General features: G+C 42.8%; 1 protein-coding gene across 8 annotated transcripts; it reads left to right on the top strand.

Moving 5' to 3' along the window:
- Positions 1–256: 256 nt before the first annotated feature.
- ZNF133 (zinc finger protein 133) lies at positions 257–24,987 on the top strand. 8 transcript variants are annotated; one of them, XM_064572782.1, is made up of 6 exons: positions 257–1,489; positions 2,836–2,908; positions 13,703–13,777; positions 20,399–20,525; positions 20,666–20,761; positions 22,725–24,987. In XM_064572782.1, exons 3-6 carry the CDS (start codon positions 13,745–13,747, stop codon positions 24,470–24,472), a joined length of 2,004 nt encoding a protein of 667 aa, XP_064428852.1. In that variant the 5' UTR covers positions 257–1,489; positions 2,836–2,908; positions 13,703–13,744; the 3' UTR covers positions 24,473–24,987. The 8 variants fall into 8 exon arrangements, with proteins under 8 accessions (XP_064428852.1, XP_064428850.1, XP_064428853.1 ...); XM_064572780.1 differs by having other exon boundaries at positions 257–1,546; XM_064572783.1 differs by lacking the exon at positions 2,836–2,908.
- The last annotated feature ends 338 nt before the right edge of the window (positions 24,988–25,325 follow it).

The raw sequence follows: 25,325 nt of genomic DNA, 5'->3' as shown, positions 1-25,325 counted from the left end.
TGACTATGCCTCTGAGGCTCTGACCTCACTTCCTGCTCTCTTCCCACTGGCCGGTCCTTCTCCAACTCTTCCTCTCACCTACTCCCCTCAGGGAAGCTCAGGCAGTCTCTTATCCTGGAAGTCTTCCTTGTTTTCTCATCTCCAAGGCCCCTGGGATCCCAGCCATCTCCACCCTTGGCGTACAGCAAGCATCACTGGACCCTTACACATAGACTGTGTAACCCTTGCATTGTTACTTTGAACCTCCATGGGTGTTAACAGCTAATTTCTTGGTGAATAAGTCATGGATGGGGCAGAGAGGAACTGTCAATAGAGGGCTCCAAGTAAGACTAGGCACTTCTCCAGAGCCAGGGATGAACTGAATTCACTATGAACAAAGCAGCAGGGCAAGTGAAGGGGATGGATTCATTTTCCAAAAGCTAAGAAGGAATTCTTGTAAATCCTTTTTTTCTCCCTACTTCAGGCCACGTGGACGTCCTAGAGAAGAACGAAATTTCTGAAAGCCTATCTGAGGAAGGTAAAGAGAAGTGAGAGGGTGGCCGGGTGTAAATACCCTCCCACGACTTCAGTGGGACTTGTTCTCCAGCTTCTAGACTGGGGTGTTCCTGACGCGCGCCGACGCAACCCTGTTCTCAACCACAGCCCGGAACAAAGACCCAAAGAGCTAAGCCGACAGCGGCCTCTACCCCGAGCTACGGTCTAAGAGTGAGGTTCCTGTCCCCCAGGAGACAAATGAGAGTTTGCCAAAACTCTGGGGACTCCAACAGAGGAAAAAGGTCTCAGGGACCCCGCAGTGGATATTTCGGGTTGAGGGCGTGTGCTCAGAATCCGGGTCTACCTCGCACCAGATGGGAGACCTCAGGAAGACTGCTCGGCATCTCTCAGCTTCGCTCCCTCCATGGGCCTCAACGGAGTTAAAAGGGCACGTGAGCTGGACGAGACCACGCCTGCCGGTCGCTCACGGAACACGGGACGAAGGTGTGCCACACTGCAGCTGGAGAACCCCGACCTCACCGCCCCACTGCCGCTGACCCTTGCCAATCCCAGAAGCCAAACCGAACCTCCTCTTGATGCGTCATTTCCGCCGGTCGGGAGGCGGGCCGGCACCGGATGCGGAAGTCACTGCAGGACTACACTGGGGAGTGTAGTCTTTGAGGCGGAAGCGTTAGAGAAGCGGTCACGGCAGGGCGAGAAGCTTCACCCGGGACCCTGTACATGTTTTGTAAACGTGATCTTAAGAAAAAAAATACCGGGGATCCAGGTGCCACGGTGGTCATTCTCTAATGACCAGGGCACGTTACCCAGAAACGGCTCCCTGGGAGGCCAATGGGAGCTGTGGGCAGCCAGTGCCCGTCTGGTTGCGCGGAGCATCCTGGGAGGTGTGGTCCCGGCGCCACGCCGAGGATGCTGGATAGTGTAGTCCCGGCACCCTACAGAAGTAGGTCCCCAGCTGGTGGCTGGAGTGACCCCTTGTTCTTTGGTGGCGCTGGTGAGTGAGGCTCCCGCGGGACTCTTGCAGCAACTGTGCCCTTCCTGGCGCAGCAAGGTAGTTCTTAAAGGCTGGTCTATGGGCTGAGGCTGGGGACGGTGCAGATGGCGGGGAGAGGAGGTAGTGGTGGGGACACGCTGTCGTGGCTCAGGCCGTGCTCTCCCGGATGTCTTATTTTGGGGGGTGTGGGCGCGCATCTCCGAGGAACGTGGGTGAAGCTCAGCCGCAAAGCCCAGTGGTGGTGGGTGCTGGCCTTGGGCCTTTCGTCCAGAGGTTCCTGCGGGTGGGGACAGGTTCGGCCTTGGCCGAAATCGCGATGTTGAGAGAGGGGGTCGCTCATGTCACAACTCCCCGGGTTTGCGGGGAGTTCAGTAAGTAGGCTTTTGGGGGCTGATATTTCCTAGGTGGTGGTGTGGGAGCCGTCCCTGGGGACGTGTGTCCGGAATTTCGGTGGGTGGATGTAGATCGTCCTTTTTTTGGGTCCAGCTACCCCTCAGTTTTGCCGAGGCGGGGCGACAGGCAGGCTGGCTTGGCCAGACGTGCCCGAGTTGCACTGGGTGTGGAGTGGCCATTTTGGCGCGATCCTAGGCTCTCAATTTGGCTGGTCGCCCCAGGGTTCCGGCTTTGGAGGAAGAGGTCGGGTTAGGGTGCGCTAGGCAAGTTTTTCAAAGGTCCCGAGGATCCTCGCTGACTACAGGAATCACAGATTCCCACATCTGGTGTGAACAGGCTTTGGAATTTGAAGGTCCATTTTAACTTTTTATGATGGAGAAATTTCAAACAGAAGTAGATAGAATTCCATAGACCCATTACTCAAATTCAGTGCTTATCACCTTATGACCAATTTTGATTCTTCTCATAATGCATACACTGAGAATCCTTACAACCCACAGAGATTAGCAATCACTGCCCTTACTGGTTAAGAATATGGCCTCTACAGCCAGATCTCATCCAGGCTCAGTCATTTCATAGCTGCGCCATCTTGGGCAAGAGACTGACTTCTCTGTGTCTCAATTTTCTCATCTGTAAAATGAAGATAAGAAATTGTACTTTATTGGGTGAGGAGAATCGGTGAAACTCCTACAGTGCCTGGAACAGTCACTGGTATATACTCAGTGCCCAATAAGTACTATTCTTATTAAGAACAAAGGTGAGGGAGGATCAGCTCAGCTCATGCTCAGTGTCAGCAGCATGTCAGGGCAGGCTGTGTTCCCAGCAAGCTTCCCACAGTCTTTTCTTCAGTGATAGGTCCATTCCTTTAAGGAGGAGGAGGCCCTACCCTACTGGAGCTGAGGGTTTCCAGTTACTCTTCTGAACCTTTTTTGTTCTTGATCTGCCCCCTGCAGCCCCTGCCTGCCCAGAGAGATCTGCCTGGTAGGCAAAGAGAGGACTCCCAGGCTCCTGACAGTCCAGCTTCAGGTGGGGACCCCTTCCCATTTGCATGCCGAACCTCGGTGGGTTTCCTTTGCTCAACTTTGACATCTTGTGCCCTACAGTGTCCCATTCCCAGGAAAACAAGATGACAGTTTTCACAGGGACTATTCTTCAGACCTTGTGTCCTCATTCGTGACCCCTTTGATTTCTCCATGCCTCTCTGCTTCATTATAAACTCTGTTGATTGAACTCAGATGCAATCCCACTGGAGAGCATTCCTGGATTTCCCCCAGGGAATACATCTGGTGTGTCCTTGTCAGCAGCAGAACACGCGACACTATCAGGACTCTTGGGCTCTCAGGCTGCATTGTGACTATCCAGCTGTCCCACTGGATTGGGTACCTCATCCTTCTCCTCTTGAGTCACTGGCACCTGGTTAGGCTAAGCGGGTGATGTAGTTTGAAGACTCGCGTTGTCATCCTTGCTGGCTGGAAGGGACGTTCACGCCTGCCGGGCGGGGCCGGGGGGAGGGATGTTATTGGAAAGGCGTGGGTTGGTCATTGTTGGAATGAGCCCTAAATGACAAGTTAGTGAGTGTGGCCTTGATCTGAGGGCAGCGGGGAGCAAAGCAGTGACATGATTTCCCCCTCCAGCTATGGCTGTATGTCTTTCCTTTCTGTTAGAGCTAAACTTGAAAGAATTGTCCCTGCTGCTATCTCCATGTCTATCCTTCCTTCATCTCTTAAATATTCCAATGAGGCCTATTCACCTCTACCCACTAAAAAACACTCTCAACGAGGTTGTGCATCCTGTGGCTAATGGCCACAGTCAGTTCTCAGCAACATTTTACATTGTTGTATCGTACTTCCTTCTTAAAATATCCTTTCACATCGTGGCTCCTGGTTTCCAGGTTTTCCTCTTACCTCATAGGCTGCTCCTCCTGTCCCTCTTCCCAGCTTTTCTTCTCCCAAACCCCCACTGTTCTTGGACTTCTCATCTTCTCCAGCCACACTGTCTCCATGGTGGCCCCATCTCCTCTCAAGGCCTTAAATGCCATCTCTCTGAGGTTCAGCCTAGGCCTGTGCCTTTCAGCCCAGATTCCAGTCTCCTGCTGTCTACTTCAAATTTCCTCTTGGATATGTCCTCGGCATCCCAAACCTAATGTGTCCAACAACAAACTCTGATCGCCTCCCCCAAACATGCTCCACCCCAAGAGAGTATAGACCACTCTTTCAGGGAGTTTAGCTCTAATAGGGAGCAGAGACATGACATCTCCTTCCTTCAGATTGCTCAGTGTCAAAACCTTGGCCTTTTTATACTCCATCCCTACTAAGCAAATCTGGACTCACACACAATCTCCAACCTCTGCTGCTTCCACCGTGGCCCAAACCACCACTATTTCACCTGGCTTACCTGGATAATCATAGCTCTTGAATGATCTCTTTGCATCTTCCCTCATCCCCCTAAAGTATATTAGTAAGTACAGCAACCAGAGGGGTCTTTTCAAATGTCAGTCAAATCATGTCATGCATTTGCTCAAAACCTTCTAGTGGCTTTTTATCTCAGTCAAAGTCAGAATCAGTATCCTACAAAGTGGGGTATGATCTCCCCCCATGTTTACACTCGAACTTTCTCTTTCCTACTCAGTCTCAAGCACAGCACACCAGCCACAGTGAACTCTGTACTTTGACCATGCACTGGCTCTTGCCTGCGATGCTCAGCATACCGGCCCCAGTGAACTGGCTCTTTTCAGACCTACCCACTTGGCTCACTCCTTCACATGCTTTAGTTGTTTACTCCGTCACCTTTTCAGAGGGACCATGCCTAACCACTATTTAAAATTCCAAGCCCCTCCCATTAAATAAATAAATAAATAAATAAAATTCCAAAACCCCACCCTGCTTCTGTTACTTTTCTCCTTCCCTGCTATATTGGTCTTCATCTCAGTCATCACTTCCTGATGTACTGTGTGTTTTACTCATTAATTTAGAATGCCCATCTTCCTCCTCTGGACTTTTGTGTCAATGAGGGCAGATGTTTTTTGTCTTTGTTCACTTTTATATCCCCAGTGTCTAAAATAGTGCCTATCATACAGTAGAAGCTTAATAAATATCTTACTGAATGAGTGAATGATCCAACCGTATGTACGTAGAGCTGATTCTGGGAGGAATGGATGAGGCTGACTGGAATGCTGGGAGAAGGTCTGCAGACCCTACCAGGAGGGACTATGGCCATTGTCCTCTTCCCCCAGCAGGTAGGGAGCGGGGAGGAATTGAGAGAGTTTTCAGAGGTAGAATCAGTCAGCCTTGGTAATGGGCTTTCTGTGGCAAGTGGGGAAGTTGTCCTGGTGTCTGAGTGAGGCATGTGGGCGAGAGGGAAGGTGCTTCTGTCATTAAGAAAGTTGAGGAGGGAGAAGGCATGGCATGTCTGGAAGGGTTCTGATTATTGATTGCTGCACAACAAACCACCCCAAAACTTAGTGGCTAAGAAGAATCAGCATGTTATAATTTCTCACAATTCTTTGGGTTTACTGGGATCAGCTTTGTGGTTCTGCTCTGTGTGAGTTATAGACCTGGCTGTGGCCACAGTCCCTTGGGGACTTGTTTGGGTTGAAACATCAGAGATGGTTCCTTCATATATTTGGCCCTTTCTGGGTTGGCTAGAAGGCTGGGGTCAGCTGGGACAGCTGGGCCTCACTCTCCCCATGTAGTATCAGGGCCTCTCTCTCTGCATGGTCTGTCCGGCAGAGGAGTTGAACTTCTTACATGGTATTTGGGCCTCTGTAGAGCATAAGCTCTTTAGCCTTCTTAAGACATAAACCTGTAACTGGCACAGTGTCACTTGGGCCGCATTTACTGGGTAAAGCAGGAACAAGGCCAACCCGAAGGAGCTCCCAGTGTTTGAAGCTGGAATGATTTGAGAAGCCAAATAGTGATGATATTCTATTATAACCCATGGGATAAGATATGAATCCATACTGATATAAAGAATTGAATAAATTTAAAAAATGGGGGAGAAGGGACAGCACTTGCTTACAGAATAATTAATGAACTTAAAATTAAAAAGGGAAAGAGACCGTCGTCATTTGGTAAATACCACAGTAGTAACTATTGTGGGCACATCCCACAAACGCTTGCTAACATTAGTGAGTGGACATTTGAAGAGAAACAGGGTATTTGTATAATCTCAAAGTATCTCTCCCAAGATACTTATTATAAAACCCCAGCAGACATCGCCTTAACCAAGTGATCAAGATCAAGGTTAATATCATCAGTAATAGACATATCAGTATCATCAACTCCTTGATGCAGTGCACTGAAAAGGACATGACATCACTTCTGAGATAATCTAGCCAAAAATGAACTAACCTCCTTCTGATCATGAAAAAAACATCTGACAAACCCAAAATTGAGGGATATTCTTCAAAAGTGTCGAATTCACGAAAGACAAGAAAAGACAGGAACTGTCACAGATTGGAGGAAATTAAACATACCTGGCAACTAAATACGATATGGGAACTTCATTTGAATCCTGGACCAGAAAAAGGACACTAGTGGAAAAACCAACAAATTTGATTAAGGACTGTGATTTAGTCAATGTCAATTTCCTGGTTTTGATCATTGTACTTTGGTTTTCTAAGATGTTAACATTAGAGAAAGCTGGGTGAAGGTTATATGAGAATTGATATTTTTGCAACTTCTCTGTAAGACTAAAATTAGTTCAAAATAAAAAGTTTTAAAAATCCATCAATCTTATGTTCTTGAGTTTTTTTTTTTTAAAGTAAGGAATGGGTGTTGAGTTTTTTTTTTTTTAAGATTTTATTTATTTATATGACAGAGAGACACAGCGAGAGAGGGAACACAAGCAGGGGGAGCGGGAGAGGGAGAAGCAGGCTTCCCGCAGAGCAGGGAGCCCGATGCGGGGCTCGATCCCAGGACCCTGGGACCATGACCTGAGCTGAAGGCAGACGCATAACGACTGAGCCACCCAGGCGCCCCTGGGTGTTGAGTTTTGTTAAAGAATATTTCAGCGTGCATAAAAACACTTGGTTTTTCTCCTTAGATATGTTGATTAATATGGTATATTATAGTAATGGATTTCCTAATACTGCACCAATCTTGGATTTCTGGGAATCCCACTTTGTCTTGGCGAAATATTTTCTTATTGTCATGTTGGAGTCTCTTAGCTGATATTTCTAGAATTTTGCTTCAATATTCATAAGTGATAATGGTCTTTAATTTTCAGTTTTTTGAACTGCCATCAAGTTTAAGTGTCAACATTAGAGTTGCTTTATAAAAAGAATAAGGAAGTTCCCTTCATTTTTCAGTGCTCTGGGACAGTGTTTTGAGCATTGGGACTATCTCGTTTGAAAGGTTGGTAAAAATCCCTTGTGACCATCTAGCGTCAGTTACATTTCCTTAGAAGTTATGCATTTCATCTAGGTATACAAATTTTTTTATAGAGGTCTGAAAAATACTCTTATATGACTTTTTAAAAATGTGTTTTGGTGATTCAGTAGTTATTTCCCCTATGTTATTTCTTACTTTCAATATTTATGCTTTCTCTTTTCTTAAGCTAGCCATGTTTCACTAATTTTTTAATAGGAATTAAGATTTCGGGGCGCCTGGGTGGCTCAGTTGGTTAAGCGGCTGCCTTCGGCTCAGGTCATGATCCCAGGGTCCTTGCTCAGCAGGGAGCCTGCTTCTCCCCTGCCTGCCATTCCCCCTGCTTGTGCTTGCTCTCTGTCTCTGTCTCTCTCTCTGGTTCTGTCTGTGTCAAATAAATAAATAAAAGCTTAAAAAAAAAAAGAAATTAAGATTTCACTTATTACACTTTTTTCTGTTCATTAATTTCTGTTCTTATCTTTATTAAAATATTTAAAGCTGTACATTTCCCTTGCTCACTGTTTTAAATGAATCCCACACATCCACAGGGTTTTCATTATTATTTTTAGAAATTCTGTGACTTCATTTGTGTTTTCCCTCCAACTCCCACCTAATGCAACATTCAGTAAACCTTTTCTACTTTCCCCTTCCCTTGTCTCTCCTCCCATTTTAGTGGCATTTCTACTTTATCAGAACACATGCCATATACCATTAGTATATATTTTTCTTCCCTGCTCTCTTACCCACTGTGTAGTGCTAGATCTACAATTATGTATATTAGATGCTCACCATCAGTTCTTTACCTAGTTTCCCTTTCCTGTCTTACTATGTTTAATATTCATCTTCCAGTAGATTCCTCACGAAGAGCTTCTCACAAAGAGCTTATGGCTACAGAATTCCCCAAGCTCTTGCATGTGTAAAATGGTTTCCTATAGGCTTCTTACTTGAAGAATCCCTTGGATGAATATGAAATCTCTGGCTCATAATGTCTTTCCTTTAAGTTTCTGGTAAATGTAGCTCCGCTGCTTTGGATGACTTTTTTTTCATACATTTTTTTAATGTGGTAAAATACATATAACACAAAATTTACCATTTTAACCATTTTAAGTGTATAGTTCAGCAGCATTAAGTATATTCACATTATTGTACAACCACCTCACTCTCCATCTCCAGACTTTTTTCATCTTTCCAAACTGAAACTCTGTACCCATTAAGTAATAACTCCCTTTTCCCCTTCCCCTGAGCCCCTCTCAACCATCCTACTTCTGTCCATGTGAATTTAATTACTCTAATTACCTCAGGTATGTCAAATCATACAATATGTGTCTTTTTGTGTCTGATTTATTTCACTTAGTCTGATGTCTTCAAGGTTAAACTATGTTGTACCATGTGTCAGGATTTCCCTTTTTTATCTGTGTGTGTGTGTGTGATTTTGTTTATCCATTCATCTGTTAATGGACGTTGGGTTGTTTCCATGTTTTAGCTATTATGAATATGGCTATAAACAAAAGTGTACAAATATCTGTTCCAGTTCCTGCTTTCAAGTCTTTTGGGATATCCCCAGAAGTGGGATTGGTAGATTATATAATAATTCTATTTTTAATTTTTTGAGCAACCACTATACTGTTCTCCATTGTGGCTGCACCATTTTATATTCTGAGCAGTGCAAGATGGTTGAATGATGATTTTGATAATTCTGATGAAAGTCTGGTATATTTTTTGCCTAAGATCCCTTAGGATTCTTGTTCTTAAAGGCCTGATAGCTTTTCTAGTAGATATCTTAAAGTGGGTAGTTGTGAGTAAACTTCCCTGGTACTCTGTAGGTCCTTTCATATTTAGATTCTATTCTTGAAGTTTTCTTGGACTGTAGTTTTATTTTTTATTTATTTTTTATTTTTTTATTTTTATTTATTTGAGAGAGAGAATGAGATAGAGAGAGAGCATGAGAGGGGGGAGGGTCAGAGGGAGAAGCAGACTCCCTGCTGAGCAGGGAGCCTGATGCGGGACTCGATCCTGGGACTCCAGGATCATGACCTGAGCCGAAGGCAGTCGCCTAACCAACTGAGCCACCCAGGCGCCCCTGGACTGTAGTTTTAAATATTGTTTCCTTTTGTTTGTTTGTTTGTTTTCTTCAGGAACTACAATTATATGGGTGATATTCCCTTTATTGTCTGATTTCCATTTCAACCACTTTCTCTCTAGCCCGTCTTTTGTTTCATTTTTATTCTCTCAAGTGGTTTTCCTGCTACACTTGAACGCCCATCCTGTTTTCATTTCAATCTATACTTTGCTGTCTTGTAACTTAATTTCGTTTCTCTCTGAACTTCAGTCAACACTTATTTTTCTTGCCCATTTCTGTTCTTAGCTTTTGAGTTTTGTTTCCAGATTTGCTGAAATATAATTGACATGTAACATTGTATTAGTTTAAGGTGTGCAACATAATGATTTGATACATGTATATGTTGGGAAATGATTATAACAATAAATTTAAGACTATTTCCTCAACATAGTTACAAATTTGAATTTTTGATTCAAGATGATTTCTCTTATGCCCAAATGTTTGAGGATATTGAATTCAGCTTGTAGTGTTTTGTTATTCTTTTTCTCTGTCACTGTTTTTTTTCTTTCCTTTCCTTTTTCTTTTTCTTTGGTAGAATTTTTTTTAGCTGAACTTTGGATTCTCATTTTCTGTTTTGGTTTTCTATAGAGGAGGACTGCACATCTGCATTTCTGTAAACAACTGTCAGATTCTTGTGTTTTTGAAGGGAAACTCTTCTGTTAGTGTAACTAGTATGATTTCTTTGCTGGATTGCAGCAGGAGGAGAGATTGTGTGTTCTTCTTTTTTTAATTCTCTTCTCTTTTGCAGGACCCTGTATTTCCCCCTTGCTTATTTTTCTCTTTACCTTGGAGTTTCCAAGAGGTGCCTTTTTCTTGCTTGTAATCCCCTTTTCCCTTGGAGCTTCCCCTTTCCAAGACATCATGTGTTCATTCTGCCTACGCTTTTAAGTCCCGTCCCTGTAGTAAGTATTCTGACCTATCAGTACCCATTTTCAGCATTTTCTCATGCATGGTAATTTTTCTTTTCTGATGGTTGTTTTCTATCAACTTTATTTATTTTATTTTATTTTTTTTAAAGATTTTATTTATTTGACAGAGAGAGACAGAGAGAGGGAACACAAGCAGAGGGAGTGGGAGAGGGAGAAGCAGGCTTCTGCGGCGCAGGGAACCCGATGTGGGGCTCGATGCGGGGCTCGATGCGGGGCTCAATGCGGGGGCTCGATGCGGGGCTCGATCCCAGGACCCTGGGATCATGACCTGAGCCAAAGGCAGACGCTTAACGACTGAGCCACCCAGGCGCCCCTTCTATCAACTTTAAATCTGCTGTTAATGCCTCTCTTCTCTCTTTCATGTAGTTTTCCCCCCTGAGCTGCTCTTCTCTCTGATGGCTTACTGTTGAAAGTAAACGAGATAGCTCACTGGTTTCGTGTTTTATGCTTTTTTAAAGATTTTTTTTATTTTTTGCTTTTTTTATAGGTAATTTATTCACAGGTAATTTGAAGTTAGAATATCCTCTGTCCAGGTATGCTGAAAGGATATATGTTTTGTGTAAATGACCTGTGTTTCAGTAGGAGCTTATCTAAGGTATTTAGCAATCTTTGACTTGATTGGACTCAAGCTCTAAACTCAGTCTCACTTGTGAACAATAGCAGAAACCTGCACAGCTCCATTCACCTTCCATCCATTGTTAGCCACTTGAGCTCTTTGTTTCTTGCCTTCTGCATTCAGCCAAAGTATTCAACCAACTTTAGGAGGTGCTTGTGTGTAGATTTGAGGCTCCATCCCTAGTTGCTCCCACTTTTCTAGGATTTTGCCATGCTGTTTCCAGAAAGTCTGGAAGCCACAGACTATTGATCTGTTCCTCCTGTGCCACTTGAACTGGGGAGTGTCCTCAGGTGAAAAATGAGTTAAATACAGGTCTCACCCAGTATGCATCCCTTCTTTCAAGGGTTGTAGCCCCTCCGGTTTCACGCTGCTTTTGGTCGCGGTATCTTCAATTTTCTTTATGTTTTGATTAGGGTGTATAGTTATTAGTAAAAGGGTTAGTTTGATACAAGCTGTTCTCAGTATCACAATCTAATGCTACTGGTTTTTAATTTACTCTTTCTTGTTCTTTTAAAAAACATTTTCTTCTCTTTTTCTCAGTTTTTGTTTTTTTCCTACTTTCTGGAGTAGAAAGCAAGTGAAAACAATTAGTTGGGTTTTTGTTGTTGTTGTTGTTGTTTTAAACCCAATACATTGACAGTTCAAAAAACTAGCATTTTCCCTTTGTGGTTTCTTATTTTCAATATTTATGTTTTCTCTTTTCTTAAGATAGCTGTGTTTATTTCACTAAATTTTTAAGAAATTAGGATTTCACTTATTACACTTTTTTCTGTTCATTAATTTCTGTTCTTATCTTTATTAATATATCTAAAACTGTACATTTCCTTCATCTCACTGTTTTAAATGAATCCCACACATCCACAGGGTTTTCATTATTATTTTTAGAAATTCTGTGACTTCATTTGTGTTTTCCCTCCAACTCCCACCTAATGCAACATTCAGTAAACCTTTTCTACTTTCCCCTTCCCTTGTCTCTCCTCCCATTTTAGTGGCATTTCTACTTTATCAGAACACATGCCATATACCATTAGTATATATTTTTCTTTCCTGCTCTCTTACCCACTGTGTAGTGCTAGATCTACAATTATGTATATTAGATGCTCACCATCAGTTCTTTACCTAGTTTCCCTTTCCTGTCTTACTATGTTTAATATTCATCTTCCAGTAGATTCCTCACGAAGAGCTTCTCACAAAGAGCTCAAGGCTATAGAATTCCCCAAGCTCTTGCATATGTAAAACTTGTTTCCTATAGGCTTCTTACTTGAAGAATCCCTTGGATGAATCAAGTATTATCAAAGTGTGGAAAGGGGCACACTAATATGTGGTCATTGACATTGTGAGTTGGTCAGCCTTTGGAGGGCAATTTGGCAGTGTAAGCACATGTGCAAAATTAAGCCCAGTAATTCCGCTCTGTTAGCACTCATACAGAAAGACTGACATGTTTGCAAAAAGGTATTGCTTATAACCTTTCGGTGATAAATACGACAGCCTGTCCATTGACAGAAGAATACTTTGTTAAAGAAAATGTGGTCTGCTGTTGGACAAAGTCTAACAATTATTAAAAAGAATGTAGTTTAAAAAAAATTTTTTTTAAATAAAAACAATGGAGTTAGGTCTGTGAGTACTGGTGTACACATAGCCCCAAGATATTAAATGCAAATAAGTCAGAATACAGATGGTTTTTATTTATGGGAAAGTAACATTGTTTACACATGTACCCAAATACAAATGAAAATGATGAGACAAAATGATAAAGAGCACTAATGAAATAGTTAACAGCAGTTACCCAGATGTGGGCCTGGGGCAAAGTCCAGAAAGAGAACTAAACTTTTTCGTTTATAATCTTCAGACTACTCTGGATTCTTTCTAATGCTAACAGAGATGTTAATCCCATGTATAATTACATCAAATGAAATTAAACCACAAGAATAAATTTCTTGAAAAATGTCTTTTGACTTCCCTATGAATGATTTGCCATTTTATTTCATTTCTTCCCTAATCACTTCATCGAAGTATCCATAATATTTATTTATTTAATCTGAGTTGTCATAGTTTATTATTTAAAATTGATCATTCATTCTTGCCAGTTTCTGTCCTTGGTTATTGCTTTGGATTCCACTAGTTTTGTTCTCAACACAGTGTTTTTCTGTCCTGGCTATCCATTGAAAAAACTGTATACTTTTTACTTTTTTAATGAAAATTCTCAAATATAAAAGAGAAAACAGCATAATGACCATCCTTACATACATCATCTTGATTTAACGCTTCTTAACATTTTGCCATATTGCCTAAGTTTTTTTGCTGGTTAAGAATTTTAAAATAGTTTTTATTAATGGAAGAATTCCAGACATGTTCAAAAGCAGCAAGAATAGTATAATAAAGCCCCAACTTTAACAGTCATCACCATGTTGCAATCTTGTTTCATGTTTTTATCTCATTTTTTCTGAAATGTTTTTAATCATTTCCATTCATAAATACTTCAATATGTATCTTTGAAAAACAACCAGAATACCATTTTCACAACCCCTCAAATTCGTAATGCTGCATTTAACATTATCTACTTCCAAGTGAATGGCCTCAAAAATATCCTTTTACATTTAACTTGTGATCAGGAGAGTTTGGAACTGAACCTATTGAAGGCCTGGCTTTCTGGACCTTTTTCCAGGGCCCTAGTTGAGAATCAGCCTGGTAACATCATGCCACCTGTCCCCCAACTGAGGCAGATCCTGCCTCACTCATGGGGAGAGCATTTCTACCTGACACCCTTTCATTTCTGTTTTCCTTACCCAGATCTGCCTTCTGAGATATCCTTCTTTAGGGATACCAGGGAAAATGGCCTCAGGGTCCCGGAAAGCCAGGGTAATGGTGAGTGTTTTCTGTATTTCCACACTGGCTGTCTCAGGATAGACTCATTTTCTTATTCTGGCTGCCTTGTTGGTACCTGGCAGAGTCTAGCATTAGTCTTGGAGGTGTGATTTACCTTACCTGAAGCCTGTTCCACCTATGATTTAAGTCACTCACCAAGTGGCTCACCCTGAACAACACACAGTTCTACAGGACAGGAGAGTCTACATTCCTTTGTTCAGCTTTAAAACTTTTATAAGCTGAGAGTGATATCAGGGAAAATAATGAAGTAGGAAGCACCAGGAATCTGTCTCCCCACATAGGCAACAATTTTATTGGCAAAATCTGTCTGATGTAACTATTTTGGAACTCTGGAGTCTAGTTGAATGCTTGCAGCTTCCAAGGGAAAGTTTGGAACAGTCAGTTTCAGCTCTTAGTGCAGTACTCATCACCCATCCCCCTCCCCCATGGCAGAAAGCCATGCATGTGTTCCTGAAGCAGTTTGCACACAGCTTGCAGAGGCCAGGGTGGGCAGTAAGGACCTTGTCCTTCAAATACTGAGGATCTGTATTCTGATTCCTGATTGCTGCTTCTCGTTACAGAAATGGGCATTACATTGTTACAACCCCCACTGGCTGAAGTAGGAGATTTAAAGAACCAAATCCTGGGAAATTTCTTTCCCTTTATTTTTTCCCCTTTTGCCTTTTTTGTCAGACATTTCAGGATGGAACATCCAAAACAACTGCATGTATAGGGGATTTAGAAAGTTACCATGCATGCCCATGGAAAGGCACAGGATCAGAAAAGCATAAGAAAGACTCAAGAAAAACCTAAGTTTACACCACAGGCTGAATCCTGGCACAGACAGCCTACAATAATTTTAAAACCCAGTAGATACTAGGGAGTCTGAGTTCTATAGAGTTGTCATATTATAAGATTCAGATATCCAATTTTTCACAAAAAATCAGGAGGCATACAAAGAAACAGGACAATATAGTCCATTCAGAGGAAAAAAATAAATCATTAAAAACTATCCCTGATAAAGGCCAGATGGTGGGACTTACTGGACAAAGACTTTAAAACCGATGTCTTAAAGATTCTCTTAGCTAAAGGAAGACATGAACAAAATCAAGAAGATTATTTTAGGACAAAATGGAAATAGAAATAAAGAGACAGAAGACATAAAAAGCAAATAAGAAGCTCAACAAACTCCAAGTAGGATAAAGTGTCAAAGAGAACCACACCACAATTCAGTGTAACCAAACACTTGAAAGCCAAAGGCAACATAGAATCTTGAAAACAGCAAGAGAGAAGCAACTTGTCACATACAGAGGGTCCTCTAAAATCTATCAGCAGATTTCTAATCAGTAACTTTGGAAGCCAGAAGACAATGGGTTGGTATATTCCATGCTGAAAGAAAAAATTGTCAACCGGGAATTCTATATCTAGCAAAAACTGTCCTTCAAAAGTAAGGGAGAAATCAAGACATTCCCAGAAAAAGAAAAAGTCATAAAGTTTGCAGCCACCAGACTTGCCTTGCAAGAAATACTAATGGGAGTCTTTGAGGGTGCAATGAAATGATACTAGACAGTTACTTGCTGCTATAGGAAGAAATAAAGTTCTACAGGTAAATAAATTGGCAGTTATATAAGCTAGTGTTATTGTCACTTTGGTTTACTACACTTTTTGTTTTCTGCATGATTTAAGAGATTAATGCCTTAAAACACAATTATGAGTCTATATTTTTGGACACAATGCATAGAGGTGTAATTTTATAACTTTAATAACTGACAAGAGGTGAGGATAGAGGTATATAGAATTGTGTATGCTATTGAAGTTAAGCTGATATCAACTCACATTAGGGGGTTATAACTTTAGGATGTTAAATTTAATCACTGTGATAACTCTAATGAAAATAGATACAGAATGTACACAAAAGGATATGAAGGGGCGCCTGGGTGGTTCAGTTGGTTAAGTGTCCAACTCTTGATTTCGGCTCAGGTCATGATCTCAGGGTTGTGAGATCAAGCCCCACATCAGACTCTGTGCTGGTCATGGAGCCTGCTTAAGATATTCTCTCTCTCTTCCCCTCTCCCTCCCTCTCTTAAAAAAAAAGAAAGAAAGAAAAAAAGATCTCCAGGAAACAACATAATTTTACAACTTAAGAGTCTAGAAAAAGAACAAACTAAACCCAAGGTAGCAGAGGAAGAAAAGAGTCAAGATTAGAACAGGGTTAAATAGAGAATAGAAAAATAATAGAGAAAAATCAATAAAACCAAAAATTATTTCTTCGAAAAGTTTATCAAAATTGACAAAACCTTTAGCTAGCTTGACTGAGAAAACAAGAAAGCTCAGATTACTAAAATCAGAAATGAAGTGGGGCATTACTTCTGATTCTACAGAAATAAGGGGGGTTATATGAGACTGTTATAAACTATTGTACCCCAGCAAACTGGATGGCCTAGATGAAATGGGCAGCTTCTTAGAAACAGAAAACCCCAGGACAGAATCATTAAGAAATAGAAAGTCTTTAAAAAAAAAGAAAAAAAGAATTAGAAAGTCTTGATAGACTAGTAAGGAGATTAAATCAGTAATCAAAAGCTCCCAACAAAGAACAGCCCTGGACTGATGCCTTCACTGGTGAATTTTATAATGCATTTAAAGAAAAACACCAGTTCTCAAACATTCCCCCCCCCCAACATGAAGAAGGAACATTGCCTAGCTAATTCTGTGAGGCCAGCATCACCTTGATACCAAAATCAGACAAACCTTGATACAAAACGAGTAAAGAAAATTACAGGCCAAGATCTCTTTGAGTACTGGTACAAAAATTCTCAACATAATACTAGCAAACCAAATTCAGTATATTAGAATTATATACTTTTCTACACTAGTAAAAGAATTCTATACACTGTATAGAATTATACAGCATATTAAAAGAATCCCACTAAGTCTAGTCCTAGAATGCTAGGATGGTTCAACCTGTAAACATCAATAAATATACCTCATTAACAGATGAAGAGCAAAAACCCCATGGTCATCTCAACTGATGCAGGAAGTATTGATAAAATCCAGCACTCTTTTATGATAAAAACACTCAATAAGCTAGGAATAGCTCATATATATGAAAAACACAGTATATGAAAAATTCACAGTTAACATACTCCACGGTTGAAGACTAAAAGATTTTTCTGTAAGATCAAAGATCAGATATGACACATATACCCACTTCTGCCACCTCTGTTGAACACAGTATCAGAAGTTCTAGCCAGAATAAATAGGAAAGAAAAGTTAAAAAAAAAAGTATCTAAATTAGAAAGGAAGAAGTAAAATTATCGGTTAGCAGATGACATGACTGTGTATATGTAGAAAAGATTCCAGACACACACAAAAAACCTGTTAGAACTAATATACAAATTCAACAAAATAGCAAGATACAAAATTAACACACAAAAGTCAGCTGCATTTCTACACACCAACAATGAACAATCTGAAAAAGAAATTAAGAAAACAATTCTACTTCCAATAGCATCAAAAAGAATAAAATACTTAAAAAAACTTAAGAAGGCAAAAGACTTGTACATTGAAAAATACAAAACCTTCCTGAAATAATTAAAGAAATGGAAAGACACCATGTTCATGGATGGAAATTTTAATATTGCTAAGATGACAACAGTACTGAAGTCGATTCAGTGTAATCTCTACAAAACTCTCAATGGCTTTTTCTTCTTTTCTTCAGAAATAGAAAACTTAAAAAAAAAAAAGAAATCAAAAACTTGACCTTAAAATTCATATGAAATCTCAAGGGACTCTGAATAGCCAAAACAATCTTGAAAAAGAACAAACATGAAGGGCTCACAGTTCTTGATTTCAAAATTTACTACAAAGTTACAGTCATCCAAGCTGTTTGGTACTGGGATAAAGACGGAATTACAGACTAATGGAATAGAACACAGAGCCCAGAAATAAACCCTCATGTATATGGTCAAATGATTTTGGACAAGAGTACCAAGACCATTCAATGTGGAAAGGACAGTCTATTTAATAGATTGTGCTAGGAAACTGTATGCCTACATGCAAAAGAATGTAGTTGGACCCTTAACCTCATACCATATACAAAAATGAACTCAAAATGGATTGAAAACCTAAACAGAAGGAACTAAAACTATAAAACTCTTAGGAAAAAAACAGAGGAAAGGTTCATGAAATTGGGTTTAGTGATGAGTTCTTGGATATTACACCAAAAGCCCAGGCAACAAAAGAAGAAATAGATAAATTGGTCTTCATCAGAATTTATAACCCCTCTGCAAATATATTTGCAAATCACTTATCTGATAAATGATCTAAGTGATTAACAGAATATATAAAAAACTGTAACCCACCAAAAATACAAACACCCCAATTCAAGAATGGGCAAAGAAAAGAATTTGAATAGATATTTTACAAATAAGTTATATAAATGGCAAATAGGCATGTGAAAAGATGATCACCATCACTAATCATTAGGGAAATGCAGTCTAAGTCCACAGTGAGATACCATTTTATACTCATCAGATGGCTGTTATAAAAACAACAACAAAAATAAAACAGAAAGCAACAAGTATTGGTGAGGATGTGGAGAAATTAGAACCCCTCTGCATTGCTAGTGGAGTTGTGAAATGATGCAGTTGCTATGGAACACAGTGATTCCTGAAAAAAATTAATATGACATTCCCATTTGCTCTTGTAATTCTACTTCTGAGTATATACCCCCAGATAATTGAAAGCCAGGGACTCAAACAGATCACTATACACCAATTTGTGAGGTAGTATTATTCACAGTCATTAAACAGTGAATACAAACCAGATGTCCATCAATGGATGAGTGGTATATACATAAAATCAAATATTTTTTAGTCTTGAAAAGAGAGGAAATTCTGAGTTCATGCTTCCAAAGGAATGAACCTTGAAATTAGCCAGACACAAAAGGACAGATATTGTGTAAGTCCACTTAACTTGCAGTACGTAGAATAACCACATATGTAGAGATGGAAACCAAAATGGTAGTTACCAGGGTTTGGGAGGAGGAGGGGTTATTATTTAATGGTTACAGTTTCAGCATGGGATGATGAACAAGTCCTGGAGATGGTAGCTGTGATGGTTGTACAACTATGTGAATGTACTTAATCCTACTGAAATGTACACTTAAAATGGTAAAAATAGTATAATATTTGTTAGGTATATTTTACAATAAAAATTAAAAATCTATAGGCTGCTACATTCCACCTCTTCTGTATTCTACCTTTTATTCCTCCCGGGTTGTCCTCCCTGTCCACATGGTGGCTTCCTCTCTTCCTTTGCTCACAGTGTCGTCTTCTCCACTCCCCACATGCTTCATCTGGAATACCTAACACTTCCCTCTTCTCCTCACTCTTGCCCATCCTTTAAGAGACGTTCCTGGGGCTGCCTCAGGACCCTTTTCCTGATGTCCATATTTCACTGTGCCCACCATTTTGAAATAGAGTTAAGGAGATGAGTAAAACTAGGCAGGGGGGTGAGAATGAATATAGAGATGAATTTGAAGGTTGAGTGGCCAAGAAGGTCCACCCTGAGCATCCACAGTGTGGGGCCATAAATTTAATATACTATTATCTACATTTCACTAGTTGACCACAGAGGTGGACCCCAAACCCAGGCAGTACGTTCAAGTCCATGCTCCTCACTATGCCCCACTTGTGCCTCTCAGACCCAAGGAGGCCAAGGGACCATGGCATTTAGGGAAAGGACTGAGTTATAGTTAGGCTGTGCCATTATTGAATTGTATGAACTTTAGTCATTCAGATGCTTCAATACTAACATGATTGGTAATATTACTTTTTTAAATTCTTAAAATTCAAAGTCTGTTACATTTTTACTTTTGTTTAATTTTTATTTATTGTTTGCTTTTCTATCTGCCTAGATTTAAAGTTCCTAAAAGTTAGGGACTCTTTTTTGCACATATTCTCCACACAGCCCAGCCAAGATCTTGAATGTAGATTCATAGGTGTTGTTGGCTGGATAGCAACAGAGGTTTAAAGGTCTTGGAACACATGGCATCAGGGTCACAATCAAAGGCAGAATATTTTTTTTTTAGATTTATTTATTTATTTATTTTTAAAGATTTGTTTATTTTATTTTGAGAGAGAGAGTGCACACGGGCACACACGAATTGGGGAAGGGACAGAGAGAGGGGGAGAGAGAGAATCCCAAGCAGGCTCCATGCCCAGTAGAGTCTGACATGGGGCTCGATCTCATGACTGAAATCAGGAGTCGGACACTTAACTGACGAGCGGGTGCCCCTAAGATTTATTTATTTATTTCAGAGAGAGAGACACAGAGAGAGAGAGCACGAGCAGAAGGAGAGGCAGAAGGAGAGGGAGAGAGAATCTCAAGCAGACTCCTTGCTGAGTGAGGAGCCCGACACGGGGCTTGATCTTATGACTTTGAGATCATGACCTGAGCTGAAATCGGGTCAGAGGCTTAACTGACTGAGCACAAGGTGCCCCCAAGACAGAATCTCGGTAGCTCACCCGTCTCCCACCGGGCAGCATCCTCCCTTCCCCTCAGCCTGAGTCGTGGGCAAGGCTGGCTCCTCAGTGAGCAGAGCTGTGTTTTCTGTTACAGGCACACATGGCATTCAGAGATGTGGCTGTGGATTTCAGCCAGGAAGAGTGGATGCTGCTGAGCCCCGCTCAGAGATCCCTGTACAGGGAGGTGATGCTGGAGAACTACAGCAACCTGGTCTCCCTGGGTAAGCCCTGGGATCTCTAGGGACTCACGTCCTTGCTGCAGGGTGTTTTAGGCTGTGCTTGAAGCAGCCATCTTGCTTTCTGAGTTGGCCCTTGTGCCCCTAACCTACAGCCACCTTGTTTTTTCTTTTCCTGGGAGCAGGAATTCCGTTTTCTAAGCCAAAACTTATCACCCAGCTGGAGCAAGGGAAGGAAACCTGGAGAGAGGAGAGAACATGCCCACCAGCCACCCGTCCAGGTGAGTGGGGAGTGCTGGGCAAACGGAGCACAGAGCTGCGGGCAGCTCGGCGTGGGAGACGGGAGGCATTGCGCCGGTGCTAGAGAGTAGCTGTTCTGACCTCCCGCGCTGTGGTTGGCGTTGCCTGGCATGGCCTCCCTTCTAGACCTTCATCCTCACCTGAGGGCAGGGCTCTCCTAGTGTCTCTCATCTCCTTCTGCCACTAGAAGTCTTTCTTCCTCCCACTGGGTTTGCCCTCTTTCCCTCACTCAGATCTCTTCTGTAGGCATGGGCTTCTTTTTTTTTTTGCCTTTCTTTCTAAAGATTTCATTTATTTGAGAGAGAGAGATAACAAGCGAGAGAGAGAGGGAGGGAACACAAGCAGGGGGAGCAGCAGGCAGAGGGAGAAGCAGACTCCCTGCTGAGCAGGGAGCCCGATGCGGGGCTCGATCCCAGGACCCTGGGATCATGACCTGAGACAAAGGGAGATGCTTAACCCACTGAGCCACCCAGGCACCCCTCATGGACTTCTTTCTGTTACTTTTTTTTTAAAAAGATTGAGCAAGAATGTAAGAAAAAACCCAGCAAGCTACAGAAAGAAGGCAAGCTTGCAGATGGCCATCTTCTCTTTATGTCCTCACATGGCTTCTCTGCGCGTGCACATCCTTGCTGTTTCTGCCTCCTCTTGTAAGGACGCTACTCACATTGGATAAGGGCTCTACCCTTGTGACCCCTTTAACCTTAATTACCACTTAATTAAGGTTTAACTTAATTACCTCTTTAAAGGCTCCATCTCCAAATACAGTAACATTCTGTATCGAATACTGAAATATAGATGTGTATACAGTTGATTTTTAAAAGTGCAGTTCATTGGAACGCCTGGATGGCTCAGTTGGTTAAGCGTTTGCCTTCGGCTCCAGTCATGATCTCGGGGTCCTGGGATCGAGTCCCGCGTCAGGCTCCCTGCTCAGCAGGGAGTCTGCTTCTCCCTCTCCCTCTGCTCCTCTCCCTGCTTGTGCTCTCTTTCTCTCTGACAGATAAATAAATAAAATCTTTAAAAAAATAAAAAAATAAAAGTTCAGTTCATTGATCAAGAAAATTGGTGTTCAGGTTGGTCCAGTACCATCACAACCTGGTTTCTCAAATTATTTGGTCGTTTTTTGCCTTCAGAAGGCTAGAAGCAGCTGTGATAAAACAATACACTCAATGTTAGCATCTTCTACACACAAGGTACTATACGGAGAAATTTTTGCTTCTATGCTGATTTCTGGGAAGATTTTTATTTAGATTAATTATGGAAATTAACAGGGCTTAAACTGGTCAGGAACCCCAGGAGGGAACATCTTTAAGGGAGTAGGGGACTATACTGTGTTTGTGTCATCCATTGCTGAAACCCTATGGCCTTGTAGAAATTCTGGCCCAAAGTCACCCTCTAATAAATATTTATTAGTGAGTAGAGGAACTCCAGGCATCTCACACACGATCTCTTTAACCATTTTTATGCTGCTTCCTACAACTAGGGGTTCTCCATTCTGAATGAGTGTTCTCTCCATCTGTCCCTTTGTTCTCAGGGGGAAATAGGGAAAGACCTGACATTTCCATACATTTCCATACATTTCCTCTGGTCAGATCTCTCTCAGTCAGAGAAGATACTTGTGGACACGGTTTCGGTCATGTGCGTGGTGGCGAGGAGACAGTTGCGGGAGCCGGGGAGGACTGTTGCTTAGTGGCCCTATATAAAAGAGCTGAAACTGCCTGGGATGATTTTTATAGCTGGCTACATGGGAGAGGCTTGGGAGGGGGCTTTCTGGGTTGTAATGGAAGAGGCTGGAAGAGCACGTCATTTAAAGGAAGTCTTGACTGGGTAGCTCTCAAGTTTTAAGCATTTTGAAGAGCAGGGAAGCGGGTCTCCCAGCAGACTGGGCAGAATTGCTCAGGCTGCCCCACAGCATCTCAGTTCTGACTCCGACTTTTCCCTCTGCAGCGGAACCAAAGCCAGAACTCCACCTCTGTCCTTTCTGCCCTTCGGATTTTTCCAGTCAGAAAGACCACGTGCAGCACATGCTGTGTAATCATCCCCCCTGGGTCTTCACATGCCTGTGTGCAGAGGCTCCTGTCGAACCGGGGGATCCGTGCCCAGGGGACCAGAAGCAGCAGCAACAGGCCTCTGATCGAGAGCCCTGGAGGGATAAAGCAGAAGGTCGAGAGAGAGAAGGCGCCAAGCCTTTGTTTGGCAAGACAAAGAAGAGGACCTCGGGGGCATTCTCTAGGCCACCCCAAAGGCAGCCGGTCAGCTCCCGGAGTGGCCTCAGAGGCGTGGAAATAGAGTCCAGCCCCGCCCCGACGGGGAACCCTGAGGAAGCAGACAGACTATTGAAGAGGATAGAAGTCTTAGGATTTGGAACAGTCAACTGTAGAGAGTGTGGACTGGGCTTCAGCAAGATGACAAACCTACTCAGTCACCAGAGGATTCACTCCGGGGAGAAGCCGTACGTGTGTGGGGTGTGTGAGAAGGGCTTCAGTCTGAAGAAGAGCCTTGCCAGGCACCAGAAGGCCCACTCGGGGGAGAAACCGATTGTGTGCAGGGAGTGCGGCCGCGGATTTAACCGGAAGTCAACGCTTATCATACACGAGAGGACACACTCAGGCGAGAAGCCGTATATGTGCAGTGAGTGTGGGCGAGGCTTTAGTCAGAAGTCAAACCTCATCATACACCGGAGAACACACTCGGGGGAGAAGCCCTACGTGTGCCGGGAGTGTGGGAAAGGCTTCAGCCAGAAGTCTGCTGTCGTCAGGCACCAGAGGACACACTTAGAGGAGAAGACCATCGTGTGCGGTGACTGCGGACTGGGCTTCAGTGACCGCTCGAACCTCATCTCACACCAGAGGACACACTCCGGGGAGAAGCCCTACGCCTGCAAGGAGTGCGGGCGCTGCTTTAGGCAGAGGACGACCCTGGTCAACCACCAGAGGACACACTCCAAAGAGAAGCCTTACGTGTGCGGAGTGTGTGGGCACAGCTTTAGCCAGAATTCAACTCTCATCTCACACAGGCGCACACACACTGGGGAGAAGCCTTACGTGTGCGGGGTGTGTGGGCGTGGCTTTAGCCTGAAGTCACACCTCAACAGACACCAGAACATACACTCAGGGGATAAGCCCATCGTGTGCAAGGATTGTGGGCGAGGCTTCAGCCAGCAGTCAAATCTCATCAGACACCAGAGGACACACTCAGGGGAAAAGCCCATGGTGTGTGAGGAGTGCGGGCGAGGCTTCAGCCAGAAGTCGAACCTTGTTGCCCACCAGAGGACACACTCAGGGGAAAAGCCGTACGTGTGCAGGGAGTGTGGGCGAGGCTTCAGTCACCAGGCAGGTCTCATCAGGCACAAGAGGAAGCACTCGAGGGAGAAGCCTTACATGTGCAGACAGTGTGGACTAGGCTTTAGCAACAAGTCAGCTTTAATCACACACAAACGGGTACATTCAGAAGAGAAGCCGTGTGTGTGCAGAGAGTGTGGCCAAGGCTTTATCCAGAAGTCACACCTCCTCTTACATCAGATGACACACCAGGGGGAGAAGCCTTACGTGTGCAAGATGTGCGGCCAAGGCTTCAGCCAGAAGTCCCACCTCAGCAGACACAGGAGGATGAAATCTGTCCACTACAAACCTCCACTCCAGCCTGACTCTGAGGCCTGTGCAGGACAATCTCCTGACCTCTTACACGGTCTTTGAGAGCGAAGGTAGTGGTACGGACTAAGTCATCAAAACTGTTACACTTTCATGAAATGGGGTAGAGAAGTGCATTCCGGGAGTGGTCAGAGGACATTTGACTTAGTTCACTTTCTCCACACTAAGTCTTCATGTTTTGTGGCCTTTTGTTCTAATAAACATTGCTTCTTTACAAATCGGTAACCTTGACTATATACCTCATTCACTCATCTGTAAAGATAGGGGACAAGGAGTGGTACAGATAGCCTGAACTCCTAAGTCCACTCTTCCACAAGAATTCAATTCCTTGGAAGACAGGAACTGAGTCACTAGAATATTTACTAGAAAGTCTGGTCCTTGGTAGAGGGGGGAGATCGAGGAACTGTATTCAGGGATTTCAGGTGAGGGGAGGGAATCTTCCAGGTGTCTTCCAGAAAACATGGCTTCCTCTAGCAGGTCCACTTTGATCTGCAACTACCCTTTTCCCTTGACTTCTGTGACAGCCCCCTTTCTCGCTTCTCTCCTCCTAGCTCTCAAATGTCTCTACTTTGCTGAATCCTTCCCTAACCCACCTAAAATGCTTTTTCTCAGGCTTTATTTAGTCCCTGGTCCTCCCACCATGGAGCCCCTCCAACAGTACATTGTCCCCAACACTCCAGTCCCTCAGGCCTGGAGTTTTTCAGCTGTGACCAGCCGGTTCCTTCCTCTCAGAGCCTGGGGTCTCCAGTCACATTCCTATCAGACCACCAAGAACATGGAGGATCTCCAACCACGCCCCAGCCACACCACCACACTGGCACTCCAATAATATAATGACCTTTAACCACATGCTCTCCTCAGTCCTCCATTAACAGGGAGAAGACTCTTGAAGCCATTC

This window comes from Mirounga angustirostris, unplaced genomic scaffold (assembly GCF_029215605.1).
Source record: "Mirounga angustirostris isolate CCGP_5_RB_7025 unplaced genomic scaffold, mMirAng1.0.hap1 SCAF_10, whole genome shotgun sequence".
Classification (NCBI taxonomy): Eukaryota; Metazoa; Chordata; class Mammalia; order Carnivora; family Phocidae; genus Mirounga; species Mirounga angustirostris.
Note: the sequence above shows the minus strand (reverse complement) of the source record. Positions and strands in the feature narration are given on the sequence as shown.

Coding starts and splice junctions, on each gene's coding strand:
- ZNF133 (XM_064572783.1), top strand. CDS start 13,745: ATGGCCTCAGGGTCCCGGAAAGCCAGGGTAATG. Junction 20,526..20,665: donor CAGCAACCTGGTCTCCCTGG/GTAAGCCCTGGG, acceptor TCCTGGGAGCAG/GAATTCCGTTTTCTAAGCCA. Junction 20,762..22,724: donor CCCACCAGCCACCCGTCCAG/GTGAGTGGGGAG, acceptor TTCCCTCTGCAG/CGGAACCAAAGCCAGAACTC.